Genomic DNA, 15617 nt, shown 5'->3' on the forward strand with positions numbered 1-15617 from the left:
ATCCTATACCTACATCCTTGTGACTATTTTTTGTTTTTTAATTTTTACTTATTTTGAAAAGAGAAAGGGAAGGCGGAAGAGAAGGTAGGAGCAAGGGAGGAAGGGAGAGAAACTCAATTTGTTGTTCTACCCATTTATGCATTCGTTGGTTTATTCTTGTATGTGCCCTGACTATACCTTGGCGTATTGGGAGGACATGTCAACCAACTGAGCTACCCACCAGGGTATTTTATTTTATTTTTAAGTACAGTTTACATTCAATATTATTTTGTATTAGTTTCAAGTGTACAGAATAGTGGTTAGACAATCATATACTTCACCAAGTGATCCCCTCAATGTTTCAAGTCCCACTTGGCAATATTCCCTGTGCTGTACTTCACATCCTCATGACTATATTGTAACTACCAATCTGTACTTATCAATCCCTTTACTTTTTTCAATCAGCCCCCTAAACGCCCTCCCCTCTGGCAGCTGTCAGTCTGTTTTTGAGTCTATGAGTCTGTTTCTGTTTTGTTCATTTATTTATTCTTTAAATTTCACATGTAATTGAAATATATGATATCTGTTTTTCTCTGACTGTTTCACTTAGCATAATACGCTCTAAGGAGTAAGAACAATACTTGAAAGAATTGTAGGAGACCCCTGTACAGGACTAGAAGATTTTTGCTTGGTATGCAATCTATATATATATATATATATATATATATATATATATATATATATATAATCTATATATATAAAAGGCTAATATGTAAAGTGTCCCTGTGGGAATTCGACCAGGAGACTGGGAGTTCTATCGCTTGCTATGACGAGCACTGATCACTAAGGGGCAGCGTGGAATAAAGGAAGGCTCCAGCTAGCAGCTGGGGAAGGGAGGCACTGATTGGCCCTGATCACCAGCCAGGCCTAGGGACCCTACCTGTGCACGAATTTTGTGCACCAGGCCTCTAGTAGGAAATAAGAGCAAAGGGGTGGGGTTTTGCGGACAAATCTTATGGAAATTGAAGCCTTGCTGTTGGTCATTGGGTCTAGCTGTGGAAGCCAGCTGTTGTCTATGACATGCTGTGGAAGCAGGTGCTTCCCCAGATGTGGCCTAATTGTCAGGGCCTAATCATATAATTCATTCTTGCACACCCATTTCTCATATAAACACCAAATGACAATCAGCCTGTGGCCATAGCTGAAGATATTTCCCTTTGATATCATCTCCTTTGTAAAGATTTCCTGTTTAGTAGATACAATAAACAAGCTCATGCCATTAACTTTGTGCCTCCCCTGCCCAGCAGCGAGAAAGGGTAGAAAGATTATTATCTATACATAGAGCATTTGTGATTCAAGTGAGAAATTTCCTATATATTTTAAGTTGCTTATTAGGAAAATTTAAAGTCAGCTGGTTTTAATGCATTGCTTGGCTTCCTTTTAACCTAAGAGACATTTATTTTCTATTGAGGACTGAGAGCATTTGATTTATCAAAGAAGTAACTAGAATGGGATTCTAATAATGGCCCTCACCTCTACCCCCTTGTATCATTCAGTTAATTTTAGAACCTTAGGAGGGATGGTGAGGAGGTAGAGGCTTCTAGCTGGCCAGCTGCCATTGTCAGTATGAGGAGGTGATGAGAGGATTGGCCCAGTGACTTTATTACAGTTCAGTTTAGCGGCCCTTTCTTGAGTCCCTGCTGTGTATGAAAACACTGTGGAGGTTAGGATAAATCAGAATATATCCCTGCCACTTACTGACTCTTCAAAGGAATAAACACATAATTAAGTGGGATGTGGAGGTATAAACAAAGGACGTGGAGGCACAGAGGAGGAAGCCATTGGCATGGTATTTGTGGTGGACGTCAGTTAAGGCTTCATACAGGAAGTAATACTTGATTGGGCCTTGAAACAGAGTGATATTTCAAATGTGGAAAGGAATGAAAAAGGCAAGGCCCAGAAAGCAAATAGCAGAAATAAGGCACACAAACACAGGATGTGAGTAGGCTATTAATGCTAGAATGACCAGGGATATGTGGGAAAGGTAAGGTGGAACTGGGTGGTGAAGGATCTTAAATGACAGTACTGAGAGGTTTAGATTATTCTGTAAGCAGAACAGAGCCACCAAATGTTTTTGAGCAAGAAGGTAACAATATGATTTGTGAAACATTCATTGTGCAATGAATGGATGGCTTAGAGAGAAATAATAGGTACAGGTAATAAGCAATAGCATCAGGCTATGTCAGAGACGATAAGAGCATGAGCTGAGATGATGGGGATGTAAGGAGAAAGGAGGAGATGGACTCAGGGCACGCTTACAGGGTAGGAGCAGTTGAGTTTTACCCGTTTAAACTAGGCCGTGAGGAGGGAAAGAAAGGTGACTTGTGCGCAAGGTAATTGGGCTAGGAATGCCATCGGTGACCATGGGGACATCACCGGAAGAGCAGGCTTGATTTTGGAAAATGTGAGTTGGATGAGTTTGAGGTGTTTCTTTCCAGGCAAGGATTAGAAGTTCACGTCAAGAACTTAAGAGTTGCAACTTGAGTCAGAGATACAAATATGGAGAATTATTACCGAACAAATGAGAATAGGAACTATGGTACCAGAAGAGTTAACCCTGAGAACAAATGTGGAGCCGGGACACAGAGTCAGCTCCTGCCTCTTGAGCTAGAGCTCACCTTCTGTAGGCGGGAGAAAGAAGAAAACCAAACAGCAAAGCAGATGGGGTTGTTAGTGAGAGTAAAACTAGGAAGGGAGGACCTTCAGATGCTGTGACCACAGCGGGAGGTCTGGGACGGAGGGAGTCCCAGTGTGGTACACATAGGAGTTGTTCATATAAATAGTAATATGTACTATTACTATTACTTAAAAGTCAGTGACTCTCTATGCTTTGGCCTGTCATCCTTGCTTATTTTCTTAGTATTAGTTCCCAAACCTCACTCTTTCTATCTCACATCTACTCTCTTCTTTTTAAAAAAAATTTTTTTAAATTGATTTCAGAGAAGAAAGGAGAGGGAGAGAGAGATAGAAACATCAATGATGAGAGAGAATCACTGATTGGCTGCCTCCTTAATGCCCCCTACTAGGGATCAAGCCCACAACCCAGGCATGTGCCCTTGACCGGAATCAAACCTGGGGCACTTCAGTACATAGGCCTATGCTCTATCCAATGAGCTAAACTGTCTAGGCTCTCCTCTCTCTTTAAACAGTGGGAGGTGGAGAAAAGAAGGAGGGAAGTTGAAGCTAAAATGTAACCATTTTTTGTTCTGTCTATATATTTAAAAGGCTAATATGCAAAGTGTCCCCTCAGGAGTTTGACCGGGAGACCGGGAGTTCTATCACTCGCTATGACGTGTGCTGACCACCAGGGGTTGGTGTGGAACAAAGTAAGGCCCGAGCCCGCAGCCAGCAGCCGGGGAAGGAAGGCCCCCGCTGGCAGCCGAAAGGCCCCAATCAGCCCTGATCACTGGCCAGGCCTAGGGACCCTACCCATGCACGAATTTTGTGCACCGGGCCTCTAGTTTATAAACAAGTTGCATATTCTTTATTTTTAATAAGCAGCCTTAATAATAATAAAGTCACTTTGTCTGATTTTTAAAGTCAGTGTCATAAATGTGCTTGACGTGGGAAGTAAAAGTAATAGGACATTTTGGGTCCAGTTGAGTAGGCTTATATGTATTTATGGTTCTGATGTGGTCTTAACATTGATCATTATCCAATTTCATTTTCATCCTTAGAGGAACAAGTACACTAGCCTCACTCAGCCTAGGTTTTCTAAGGGAACGGTGCTTATTTTTCTGACATAAACCAATGATGCTGTTAGTTACCCAGATAACTTTTGCATTCCAGCTCATCTATAGCTCTGTTATTTTAAGATTAACCGGCTGGTTATATAATTTCTGAACATTTTCTTTTCACCTGAATATTCAAACTTAAGGACTCAGAACCTTTATTCCAGTGACTAGAAACTAGTGTTTGCGAGGTTAAGATAACATGAGTTATGTTCATTTTGCCTTTCTAGATTTTGGCTTCAGTAATCTTTTCACTCCTGGGCAGCTGCTGAAGACCTGGTGTGGCAGTCCTCCTTATGCTGCACCTGAACTCTTTGAAGGAAAGGAGTACGATGGGCCCAAAGTGGACATCTGGGTATGTGCCTGCCTTCTCTTATGCCCATAACATTAATTACCCTTGACTGATGACAACTGTATTCATCCTGGGCGACACAAAATGTTGCATATGAATTCAGATCTTGCTCACCTCTCTTTGAATTCCAAGTTCTTTTTTTTTTCCAGAATTTTTTATTTTTTTTAAATATAATTTTATTGATTTCAGGAAAGAAGGGAGAGGGAAAGGGAGATAGAAATATCAATGATGAGAGAATCATTGATTGGCTGCCTCCTGCACCCCACTACTGGGAATCAAGCCCGCAATCTGGGTATGCACCCTTGACCAGAATCGAACCCAGGACCGTTTAGTCCGCAGGCCGGTGCTCTATCCACTGAGCCAAACCAGCCAGGGCTGAATTCCCATTTCTTTATGCAATCTTTTCCCCAGCCGTTGTATTAGGGATTGAGCCACAGATTTCAAACTCCCCCTTTGCCTGTGCATAAAGAAAAAACCAAGGGCAATTGGGTGGGTGCCCTTGTCAAGAACAGACTCTTTCTGTTGTTGCCACTGGCTGTCTTCCTAGAGGATGAATACTGAGAGCGGTTCTAGATATATTACCCCAAACTAACAGTCTGGAAGCAAAGAAGAATGTTAACAATTCTAAAGATGATTGGCCTTGACAGTGCCCCATATTATTTCTCATAAATAAGAAAAGGAAGAAGTGTGTTCCATTATCTTGTGCGTGACTCACATTACTCTTCAGACAAGTACTATAACGGCCTCTTTGTTTCCTCTGATGCGATTAATTGCATGCCCTCTCTGTTTGCAACGCAGAGCCTTGGAGTCGTCCTCTATGTGCTGGTGTGTGGCGCCCTGCCGTTTGATGGGAGCACACTGCAGAATCTGCGGGCCCGAGTGCTGAGTGGGAAGTTCCGCATCCCATTTTTTATGTCCACAGGTAAGGGCGTTGTCAGCACACAGCTATGACTGGTGTCATGGAAAGTTAGACATGTTACCCTAGGAACTGAGTGATGGAGCATAAAGGGCCATTTAACAACCTTTCTTATCTCCACCTTGCTGAATTGGTCCCTCGGGAAGGAAGGTTGAGTAGAAACCGTGTGCAGGCTTCAGCATCGGAGAGCCCTGCTAAGTTTGTCTGAGTTTGGCTCTGGGCTCTGGGTATAGCAACTAGTGTTATGTGGCAGATTGCTAAGTCTTCTGGGCTTTATTTATTTTTATTCTTTAATTAATTTATTTTTTAAAATTTTTGTTGTTAAAGTATTACATATGTCCCCCTTTCTTCCCCATTGACCTCCTGCAGGCAGCCCCACCCCCTGCCCCAGGCCTTCACCACCCCGCTGTCTATGTCCATGGGTTATGTATATATTAATACAAGGTCTTTTGGTTGATTACCTCTCACCCACCCTCCCTCCCCTGCCTTCCCTCTGATGTTCCACACTCTTCCATGCCTCCATGTCTCTAGATCTCCTCCATTCATCAGTTTGTTTTGCTAATTAGATTCCACATATGAGTGAGATCATGTGATACTTACCTTTCTCTGACTGACTTATTTCGCTTAGCATGATACTCTCCAGGCCCCTCCGTGCTGTCTCAAAGGGTAAGAGACCCTTCTTTTTTACTGCTGCGTATTATTCAGTTGTTGCCAGTACATGGATTCATGGCTCCAGCTTTGTCCCTCTCTCATCTGATGTCCACAGTGCTGCCTAGTGATCTTCGTAGCGCATGTATAATAAAGCCACACACAGAGCTGATCATGTCACTTTCCAGCTTCGCTTTGGTAGTGGTTTGCCATTGCCTTTAGGTGAAGTTTCCTCCTTACAGTGCCTAGAGCACTAACTTTCAAACATTTTTATCACAACCATAGTGAAAAATATATTTTATACTCTGACCTAAGACCCCTCCCATACACACACGTCCACAATTGAACACAAGTTTTTTTACAAAGCAAAGTTTGTCTTTACTGTATACAGTATATATTTTATTCCGTTCCATTAGAAATGCTGATTATCACTGAACTAAGTTGACCTCAGGACTGCTGCTTAAAAAACAGTGGCAGAGAAATGCCTTTACGATCTGGCTCCTATCTATCTCTTTAGTCTAACTCCCATTCCCGTCTAGTCACCCTAATTTCCTCTGGTTCCCTGGAATAATTTCCTCTGCCTAGAATGCTTCTTCCTCCACCATCCACTCCTGTATTCTAGAATAAGAATTAGATGTGACAGCCCTGACCGGTTTGGCCTCAGTAGATAGAGCGTTGGCCTGCAGACTGAAGGGCCCCAGGTTCCATTCTGGTCAAGGGCATGTACCTTGGTTGCGGGCACATCCCCAGTGGGGGGTGTGCAGGAGGCAGCTGATCGATGTTTCTCTCTCATTGATGTTTCTAGCTCTCTATCCCTCTCCCTTCCTCTCTGTAAAATATCAATAAAATATATATTAAAAAAAATAATTAGATGTGATAGAAATAATCTAGATAATTTCTACCATTCTTTGTGTCTCTGGACTTTTATCATGGGGCTTAGCAAACTTTTTATTGTATTACTTCTTTCATTATATATCTTCCTTATTTTCTCTAGACTGTGAGCTTAGAGAAAGTAAAGCTGAAATGTGGTTTTTCACAGTTGTCTAGAGCCTAGTCCAGTGTCTGGCATGGGGTAGGACTCAGTAAGTGGTAAGTAGATAGTAAATGGAATCCACTCCAGTGGCTTTCATTTACACTTAGAATAAAATTCAAATAGTCGTCGTCATTATGGCCTACAAGGCACAACTGTGATCCCCCTTTACCCCCCCTAACCCTTCAATTCATTTCCTGCTGCTCTTCACCTTGGTTTCGGAGCTCCACCCACACAGGCCTCCCTGCCCAGCACACACACTCCTGTTCTCTCAAATATCTGCACGGCTGGCCCCTCACCTCACCTGAGGTTTCTGGTTAGGTGTCCCCTTACAGAGGCCTTTCCTGGCTACCCCATCACCCTTTCCCATCACTCGACTTTATTTTTTCATAGCACTTCCCACCGTCTGGCATTATGGATTTCCTGACGGTAATATGACTTTGGTTTTGTTCAGTGCTGTATACCCAGGGCTTAGGACAAAATATGTGTTAAATGAATAGGTTTGTTAAAATGCTAACTACCAAAACCCCTCCAGAGTGTACACTAGTATTTAAAATAATAATATTAACATTTCTGTATGGCTTTCGAATTTACACAGTATTTCCTATACTTGATCTAATTTGAACTATTATAACTGTACTATGGAATTGGCATTGACACTTATTCTTTTGTCATTTTGCCAATGAAGTTTAAGAAGCTGAAGTTTAAAGAAATCAGTTTACTTGCTAGAGCCACAAGTAATAAATGGTTAAGTCAGCACTCATTTCCATGGATGCCCACCACAGTGCAGTAGGAAGGACAGCCCTCCTCTGCTTCCCAGCGTCCTCAGGGACCCCTGTGAGCAGCGTGGCCCCTGCTTCCCCCACCTTGGCACCATGGCAGGTGTTTACGCGAGCCTCACTAGAGCTGGCTTCAGGATGTGAGTGCTGGCCGAATAGCTAACCATGCTGGCAACCACATCGGCTGTTAATGCTTAGAAATAAACTCTGTTGCATTTAACTACTTAGAAAGAATATTTGTAATATGATCCAAGGTAATGAAAGTTTAAAAACTCAGAGAACACCAACTTAATTATCCTAAACTCGAGGCCTGATGCACAAAATTTGTGCAAGAGTAGGCCTTCCTTCCCCTGGCTGCCGGCGCGGGCTTCCCTCTGGCACCTGGAACCCGGGCTTCCCTTGCAGCCCCAGCTTCGTCTGAAAGGTCGTCCGGAAGGATGTCCAGTCTAATTAGCATATTACCCATTTATTATTATAGATGTGGTCATTTTTTAATCCCAGACAAATAATTCCTTAAGTAGGAGTAAAAATTTTTGTAAAATTGTAAAATTAAGTACAGAAAATGAGGAACAACCCAGTCTAGGAAGTGAGTAGATGATGGTAGCTATGTTACCAGTCTGATCTCTCCTGCCCTCAAGGATATCCCAGTGCTCAGCCTTGCCTCAATCCCAAAGGCCCACCAGAGAATGCTGTCTCAGGGATAAGGCCTGGGAGAAAATGGATTCATAAGGTTGTTTAGTCTTTTCTTAGCTTTGACATCCTATACATAAAGTTTCAGGTTCAGATGAAGGAAACCGAGTCTTTCCTTTCAGCCCTTTTCTGCAAACACTTGTAGTTTTGGGGCCCAGTTGCACCTCACTAGACCTCGAGGTCATTCTTTGGGTGGAGAGCCTTTAGGCCCACTGTCCCTGTACTATATGAGGTCGTGTAATGGAAGAATGTCCCAAAGAACAAGACTGTTTTCTCTCTTAGGCTGTTGTCACAGACTTGAGCTGAGTTGACCTATTTTTCTGCCAAAAGAATATAGAAACTCCAGCAGAGCTGGTATCATTTTCTAAGTTAGCATTTGGGAGGCAGCGTGGGGAAGGCCCCAGAGTCTAGCTTCTTCTAGTGAGTTGAATTCCAGAGTCTCTACAGCTGTGCAGGAGGCCACACAGTACAAATGGACATAGTTCAGGAATTCTAAGCGTCTCTTTATTGTCAGTGATGTGTGGAATGAAGTACCCTCACACTTAGTGGGCATTTTGTGCCTGACTCTTCATTGTTGGATACAAGATTCCCTTCGTGGGCATCCTGACATATGCCAAGGACATGCATTGGAATGATGATGCTATAAATTTCAAGAGGACTTACTCTAGGTGGAATTGACTTTAAACTACCTAGTTTTATAATTAAGTATATGCCTTCCTCCTTTCTCCCTAGAATGCCATTCCTTTACAGCAGAACTGTGTTTCACTCATCATCGTCTATATCATAAAAGGCCTTGGCCGTTAGGGCATCACGACCAAATGAGCAGCGGTTGTCGCGACAGGTGGGGCAGGGCACCAGCAGCGTCTGCGGAGTGTGCGAGGCGTTGCGGGGCGGGGCGCCAGCAGTATCCACAGAGCGTGCGAGGCATCGTGGGGTGGTGGACATGGCCCTGATGGCAGGCTAGGTCTAGGGGACCCTACATGCTCACGATTTAATTATGCTCTGGGCCTCTAGTCTTCCATAAAACCCAGCGGTGCCTGGTATGGTATAAACATTCAAGTAAATATTTTTTTAATGACAAACTGCATCATCATGAATTACCTATAGACTTTTACACCAGACCCCAGTGGTTTATTATTATCAAAGAGTTAGGTGATTATCTGAATTATTAATTGGTTTTATGTGCATTTGTTGTGTAGGTGGTATGTAAATGACCAGGTCAAGTGACTTCTAGTTTTAAAAAGGTTTTGATCTACCATAGACTTTCTTTTTGATCTACTATAAATGTATTTTACTTGACCAGAATTTTTGGATTAAATTTCTCAGAGCATCCCAGAAAGTATTCAGGCACAACACTGAGCCTAAATGATAGAAGGATTAAAAGCTGAAACTTGCTGTTGCTTGGGCTGTTGCTGAAGATGAGAGGTGGCCTGGCCACATGGTAGCAGATGCTTTCTCTGTCCCCTCCAACTGAGGGAAGCAAACAACTTACATTTTTTGAGCACCAGACTCATTCACTCCTAATATATTTTTAAAAACCAACAGAGGCCTACTTCTTAAAACCCACTTTCTCTTATTCACCATTCATACTGCTAGCAAATGTATTAAGATCAGTCATTTATTTAACCGAAGGAAAATTAATTTACAGTGAAAAAACTGCAATGACAGTGAGCACATAGAGATCTCTCACGGGACAATATTTTGAGTCCTTATTGACTAGACTTCATTGTGACTTAATGAATTGTAGTGCTGCACAGCACCTTATCACTGGGAGTGGAAGGCCCAGACTTAGAGATGCTTCTGATGGAGACTGTGCTTTGCAGCTCCTGCCAAAAGCTTCTGCTTCAACTCGGACAAATGGGCCCCGATTGGCTTACTCATTGAGAACCTTGAAGCATCTTGCCTGGCTAAAAGCGTTTTGTTTAGAGGGAATGGGACAGGAGATTAAAGCAGCTCACCCACCAGTCTCCATCTACTAAGGGGCTCAGAGTCCTCAAAGCATTTCCTCATTGCTTTCTGAGGCATACTGTGCTGCAGGAGAGAACCTATGTGGTGCTTTCATGTCAGCGAATGCAGAAATCACAAACAATGTCAGCAAAGAGGCTGGATCTATGTAGGTCAGAGGTAAGCAGGCCTCCCCTGACCAGCTCCATGATTTTACCTTATGTAATAGAAGACCAGTGGGTAAATATGGGTACTGCCCTATTTATTATTACCTTTTTAAGAAAAGTGTCTCCTAGCTTATGGAGGAAAATAGAGAAAAGGAAAAAGTTCTGAGTGGAAGGACTCCAGAGATTTGGGCAATAGCTCACATTCATTGAACACTTTGTACAGAACTGTTGCATAACTTGTTTAATATCCAAAACAACCCTATGAGGTAGGCTACTCTTGTCATCTGATAGACAAGAAAATTGAGGCATGATAAGTTAAATAATATACCCAGAATCACACAGCTAGTCAGTGGCAGAGCTGAGATTTGAATTCTGGCAGTCTGGCTTCAGAAACTATCTGTCTTTGATTATAATTTAATTCTCAATAAATGCATATCTGCCAAGTTATCCCAATTATCAAAAGAGTCTTGGAATAGACATTTTGTCCATCTACAGCTGGATTATTCCCTTTTTTTTCCCTTTTCAGTCATTAGCACTCAATTTTACTTAAAAGTAATAGTGCAGATGAAGAACAGTCTAGAATAGTGTTTAAAATTAACTTCTGAAAAATCACATTTATATAAAGGAAATAAAACAGGCCAGAAATCCAAAAAAGGTGCAGCTCGTGTTATTGCACTTGAATGAAATGTGTGTTTGGGGCAGCATAATACACAGGCCCACAGGCCCAGAGGAGGAGACAAGCCCAGGACAAGCCCCAGGGAGTATTCCTGGATCGCAAGCTCTCCAGTGGCCTCAGACACATTTAATGTTTCGAAACCTTCCATTAGAGCTCTTGACACAAGGGACTGCTGTGTCTTTAACATGTTTTAGTTGCACCCATGCTCTTCGTTTCAATCCTTGTGCAAGTTTAAGGTGCAGCTGGACCTCACATGATGGGACACCTGTTACACCAACAGCACCCAGAGCCCAGGCCACGAAGAGTAGGGAAGGAAGTGAATTTCTACTTTACACAATTTTAGGGCCCAAAACTGTGGCTGTAGTTTACCATTCAAGCACTCTTCATTTTGGTCATTTATATTGGAACATGAGCAAAAGTGACAGGGTAAAAATCAGCACTAAAGTAATTCCTAAGCTACTAGTAGAAAATATAATTTAAAGTTAAAAAGTCCCAGCCACATTCTTGGAGTGGCATAACTGTATGTATAAGAAAAAGGCTGTAAACTTATAGAAAAGATAATCTCTGACTACTAAAAAGAAAATTGATTTTGCCCTTCCCTTGAGTGTTAAACAGAAAAATGTAAACCAATGAACCTAGTTACCAAAACACACATGTCCTCTTAAGCCAAGGGGCGACCTTAAAGTTTGGCCTGCGCTGGTTTTATCTTCAAGTTTTCTCTGAGTTTGTCCACGAATTGAAACGTATTCAAGTAGTCAGAACGTTGGGTAAGCCTTCAATGCAAGCAGCCAAGTCCTTGGTCGTGAAGCTGGCCTCGATGGTCTCAATACAGACATCTCCCAAAGCCTTTGCAAAGCAGCTGAGCTCTTTGTTGTTATCAAGCTTAGCTCTGTGGGCTAACCCTCTGGTTCAGGCAAAAATGGGAGCAATGGGATCGGTAGATGTCTCCTGTCCCTCCTGGTACATGCGTTACATGTCCCATGGGCAGCCTCTGCTTCTACCATCTTGCCATCTGAACAAATCAGCACACTGGTCATCATGCCAAGAGAGCCATAACCTTGGGCCATGGAATCAGACTGTGTGGCGCCATTGTAGTTTGTATAGGCCCAGATGGAGCCTCCCTCTGACTTCATGGCTTGGGCCACCATGTCATCGATGAGCTTATGCTCAGACCAGATCTTCTGGGCCTCAAACTGGGATTTGTGCTGCTTGTCATAGATCTCCTGCAAGATGTCTTTAAAACACCCATCATATTTCTTCAGAATAGTGTTTTTGGTGCTCGGCTACAAAGGCCAACTCTTAGAGCCATCTGGAAAGAACTGTGTGCGAACTCTTGGATTGACTTATCTTGATTGTACATTCCCATGGCAACACCACCACCCTCTTCAAAGTTATGTACCAGGTACGTCTTTTCTTTGGGTCCATCACTTGGTGTGTAGATTATCTCTACTTTTGCAGGCCCAGAAGCAACAAAATCAGTTGCTCTGTACTGATCCCCATACCCATGGCGGCCTATGATGATGGATTTTACCATCCACTCACAGGCCAGGGGGATATTTTTGCAGATAATAGCTTCCTTGAAGACAGTACCACCAGAATATTCCGGATGGCACCATTTGACGACTTCCACATCTGTTTCAACTTCAACTCCTCAACCCTCTTCTCATCAGGGGTGATGGTGCCACACTTGACACCGACGTTATACTTGATAGCTTCTGCGGTACCCTTGGTGACCTGGTCAGTGGTGGCATCACGACTCCCTATGGACCTAAACAGGACCTAAATCATAGCTGCGCAGGTCCTGTTCCACATAAGGGAAAATGAGTTTCTCTTTAATCAACTTCCAAATGTTTAGTGTCATCATCTCCTTGCATCTCCACCACTGAACCACCATAGATTTTTTGAGACATTTTGACTTCACTAAACTTTTACAGTGAGTCAACTTCAAATCACTCCAACTCCTCTCAGTCTTGTAGACTCAGCTGAGTGCAGTTTATCTCCTGCAGGGGTAGGTTTGCTGGCGATGCACCGGGGTGAGGGTGGCCATAGCCACTCACCATCCAACTCATAAGCGCAGACAGCTGGGTCCCTGCTGTTTTGGCGTCAGACACAGCCTCCAAGAAACCACGGACAGACAAGCAAGCAGGGCATCTTTTCCTCTTCCCGGCTTTTTTCTGGATTATTTCTTGAAAAAAGTTAGTATCAAGTAAAACTGAGCCACAATTTTGTTCATTTGAAATTAGGACTTAATCATATATTTGAATAACGATATGATAGTATAAGCAACAAACTTTTATTTAAAAAATGTGAGCTGCAAATTGGACAGCTTGTAGTGTAGCAGTGTGGCTCTGTGCTAGAGGTAGATACTGACATCAGCATTTCAGCCAGTATCTCCTAACTTGGGGTTGTAATTCTGACAACATTACAGCCATCTAGAAAAACTTAAAAATTAGGAAAGTTCAAGAAATAGGTGTTATTTTCTAATAAATTGAGATACATGAGTCAAACATTTGTTTTTCTCCTCAGTCTGTCTCAGGTTGATACACTGTTAAAACCAAAGAGAAAGCCTCTCAGCCTGTTTATTGATCCCTAACAGAAGCTTTTCTTATCAGCTCCATCTTCATTTGCTAAGTTGTGCCAAGCCATCTATCTCCCTTTGGCTTCTGTTCATCCACAGAAAATGCCTCACAGGATGTAGTTATAAGGAACTTTATTTCTATTCCAGAACATTCTGATAACAATTTGCAGGAAATGGTGGTCTTGGAATTTGTATTTAAATTTAAAAAATCTCCACTTTCTTGTCTGATCTCTTGCTGATTATCCTTGTAGGACTTTTACTGAGTACTTCAGTCCTGGGACTCCCATTCTTTCCCCAAAAGAACCGAAAGAAAAGGTTTCAAAATAAGGCATTTTATTCCTCAGTGCCATTGTGTTAGAGGAACTGATATAGTAAGATGTGCTTATTTTATGAGTCACATCTTACTGTAACCAGCACTGTTATGGATTACATTTAATTCCAAGATTGTGTATTTTCTTTGTTTAGGTGAAGCTGTAGTATTGACTATTACTGCAAATAAAGTCCCTTAACATGCAAGTTAGAAATGCTTATATAGTTCTAGTGTGTCCGTCATGTATCAAATTTAATTCATAGAGTAAAAATCATCCAATCCCTACAACACCATTGTTCTAACAATATCCAGTATAACGAAATTTTTATTGTTAACAACAATGAAAAAAAACCCCTGGTATTTAGTATATTTTTGTATTTAACATTCATGCAATCTCTGAATTCATCTATAGGCTAGCACATTCAGTTATTTATACATAGAAATGTCTTTTTTCGAGACTGTTTGTCTGTGTTGTTTAGGTTTTAAAATAGTCACTGTGTAAAATAGGTTTGACCTCAGCTGACAGCTGACAATGACAGGGTTTCCTTGGGTATATGAAAAATGTCATTTCAAGGGCTTAGTCCACAGCAGAGTGAGGATTCTAACTCTGGCCAGCTTCTCACCAAAAGAAGGTATCTTGTCAGTTCGCTTCCCAGTCAGAGCACATTTCTTATTGATTTACTTTTTCACTTCTTATATAGGGGTTGTGACAAAGTAGTCACACTACTTTAACCATGTTATGACAGGATCTGACCACTATGACAAACTTTATTTTCTTTTCATTTAGAAAAACAGCATGTTTTGTGCATGGTTTTTCATTTTGGAAAAGGCAGGTAGCATTGAAGAGGAACTCCAGGTCACAAACATTTGTTAAGTCCAGAATATATAAAGGAAAAGCGTACACTCTTACCAAAGCTATGTTGCTCTATCATTGCAACGATGGATCAATCTTGTTCTCTGTGTCTGCTATCCTAGTATCAGTTCTCCCCAGACTGGTACTTGAGCTGGATAAAATGAATGGATGAGATTCAAGCGGTTTACACAGTGTCCTTATTCTGCAAAGTCTAAGACTTTAGTTCCATTTATCTTTTTTTTTAATTACTCATTTTCCAGGGAAACATGTCTTAGAGATTTAGTAGCCAATTTATTTTTGTTTTCTTTTTGGATTTTGAGATTTGAGAAAAATAGAGCTCTCTTTGAAATTTGAATTGCTCTGGAGAATTAAACATTATTAAGAAGTTTGTTAAAATTATTGAAAATAAACAACTTTGGGCTAAGTGTTTGGAATTACCTTTGAACACCTAGTGTTTATTAAATGAGTATACTTTCCTCCAAGCACCTGTGAGAAACATGCATTTCCTGGGTGATTGCTTCTTTTTTTTTTTTTAATTGTTTTATTACTTAAAGTATTACAAAGAGTATTATATATGTCTCCTTTTTTTTCTCCCTTTGACTTTCCCCTAGCCTCCCATACCCCCCAGTGTCTTGTGTCCATTGGTTATGCTTATATGCATGCATACAAGTCCTTCAGTTGATCTCTTACCCACCCACCAACCCTCCCTGGCCTTCCCGCTGTAGTTTGACAGTCTGTTCGATGTTGCTCTGCCTCTGTATCTGTTTTTGTTCATCTGTTTATAATGGTCTTAATTATCCATAAATGAATGAGATCATGTGGTATTTTTCTTTCATTGACTGGCTTATTTCATTTAGCATAATGCATGGGTGATTGCTTCTTGCTTGCATTTTTCCCAGGTCGC

At 41.7% G+C, this 15617-nt stretch overlaps 1 protein-coding gene and 1 pseudogene across 5 annotated transcripts in view; one reads left to right on the forward strand and one right to left on the reverse strand.

Annotated features, from left to right (window-relative positions):
- SIK3 (SIK family kinase 3) overlaps positions 1–15617 on the forward strand; it is a 294975-nt gene that overhangs the window by 233769 nt on the left and 45589 nt on the right. For all 5 annotated transcript variants that reach the window (XM_036324229.1, XM_036324231.1, XM_036324230.1 and 2 more), the window contains 2 exons: positions 4001–4125; positions 4921–5044. In XM_036324229.1, coding sequence (XP_036180122.1) covers positions 4001–4125; positions 4921–5044 — 249 coding nt within the window. The remainder of the gene's footprint in view (positions 1–4000; positions 4126–4920; positions 5045–15617) is intronic.
- On the reverse strand, positions 11652–12882 carry LOC118664275 (annotated as a pseudogene).

Source organism: Myotis myotis, unplaced genomic scaffold (genome assembly GCF_014108235.1).
Source record: "Myotis myotis isolate mMyoMyo1 unplaced genomic scaffold, mMyoMyo1.p scaffold_m19_p_10, whole genome shotgun sequence".
NCBI classification, from domain to species: Eukaryota; Metazoa; Chordata; class Mammalia; order Chiroptera; family Vespertilionidae; genus Myotis; species Myotis myotis.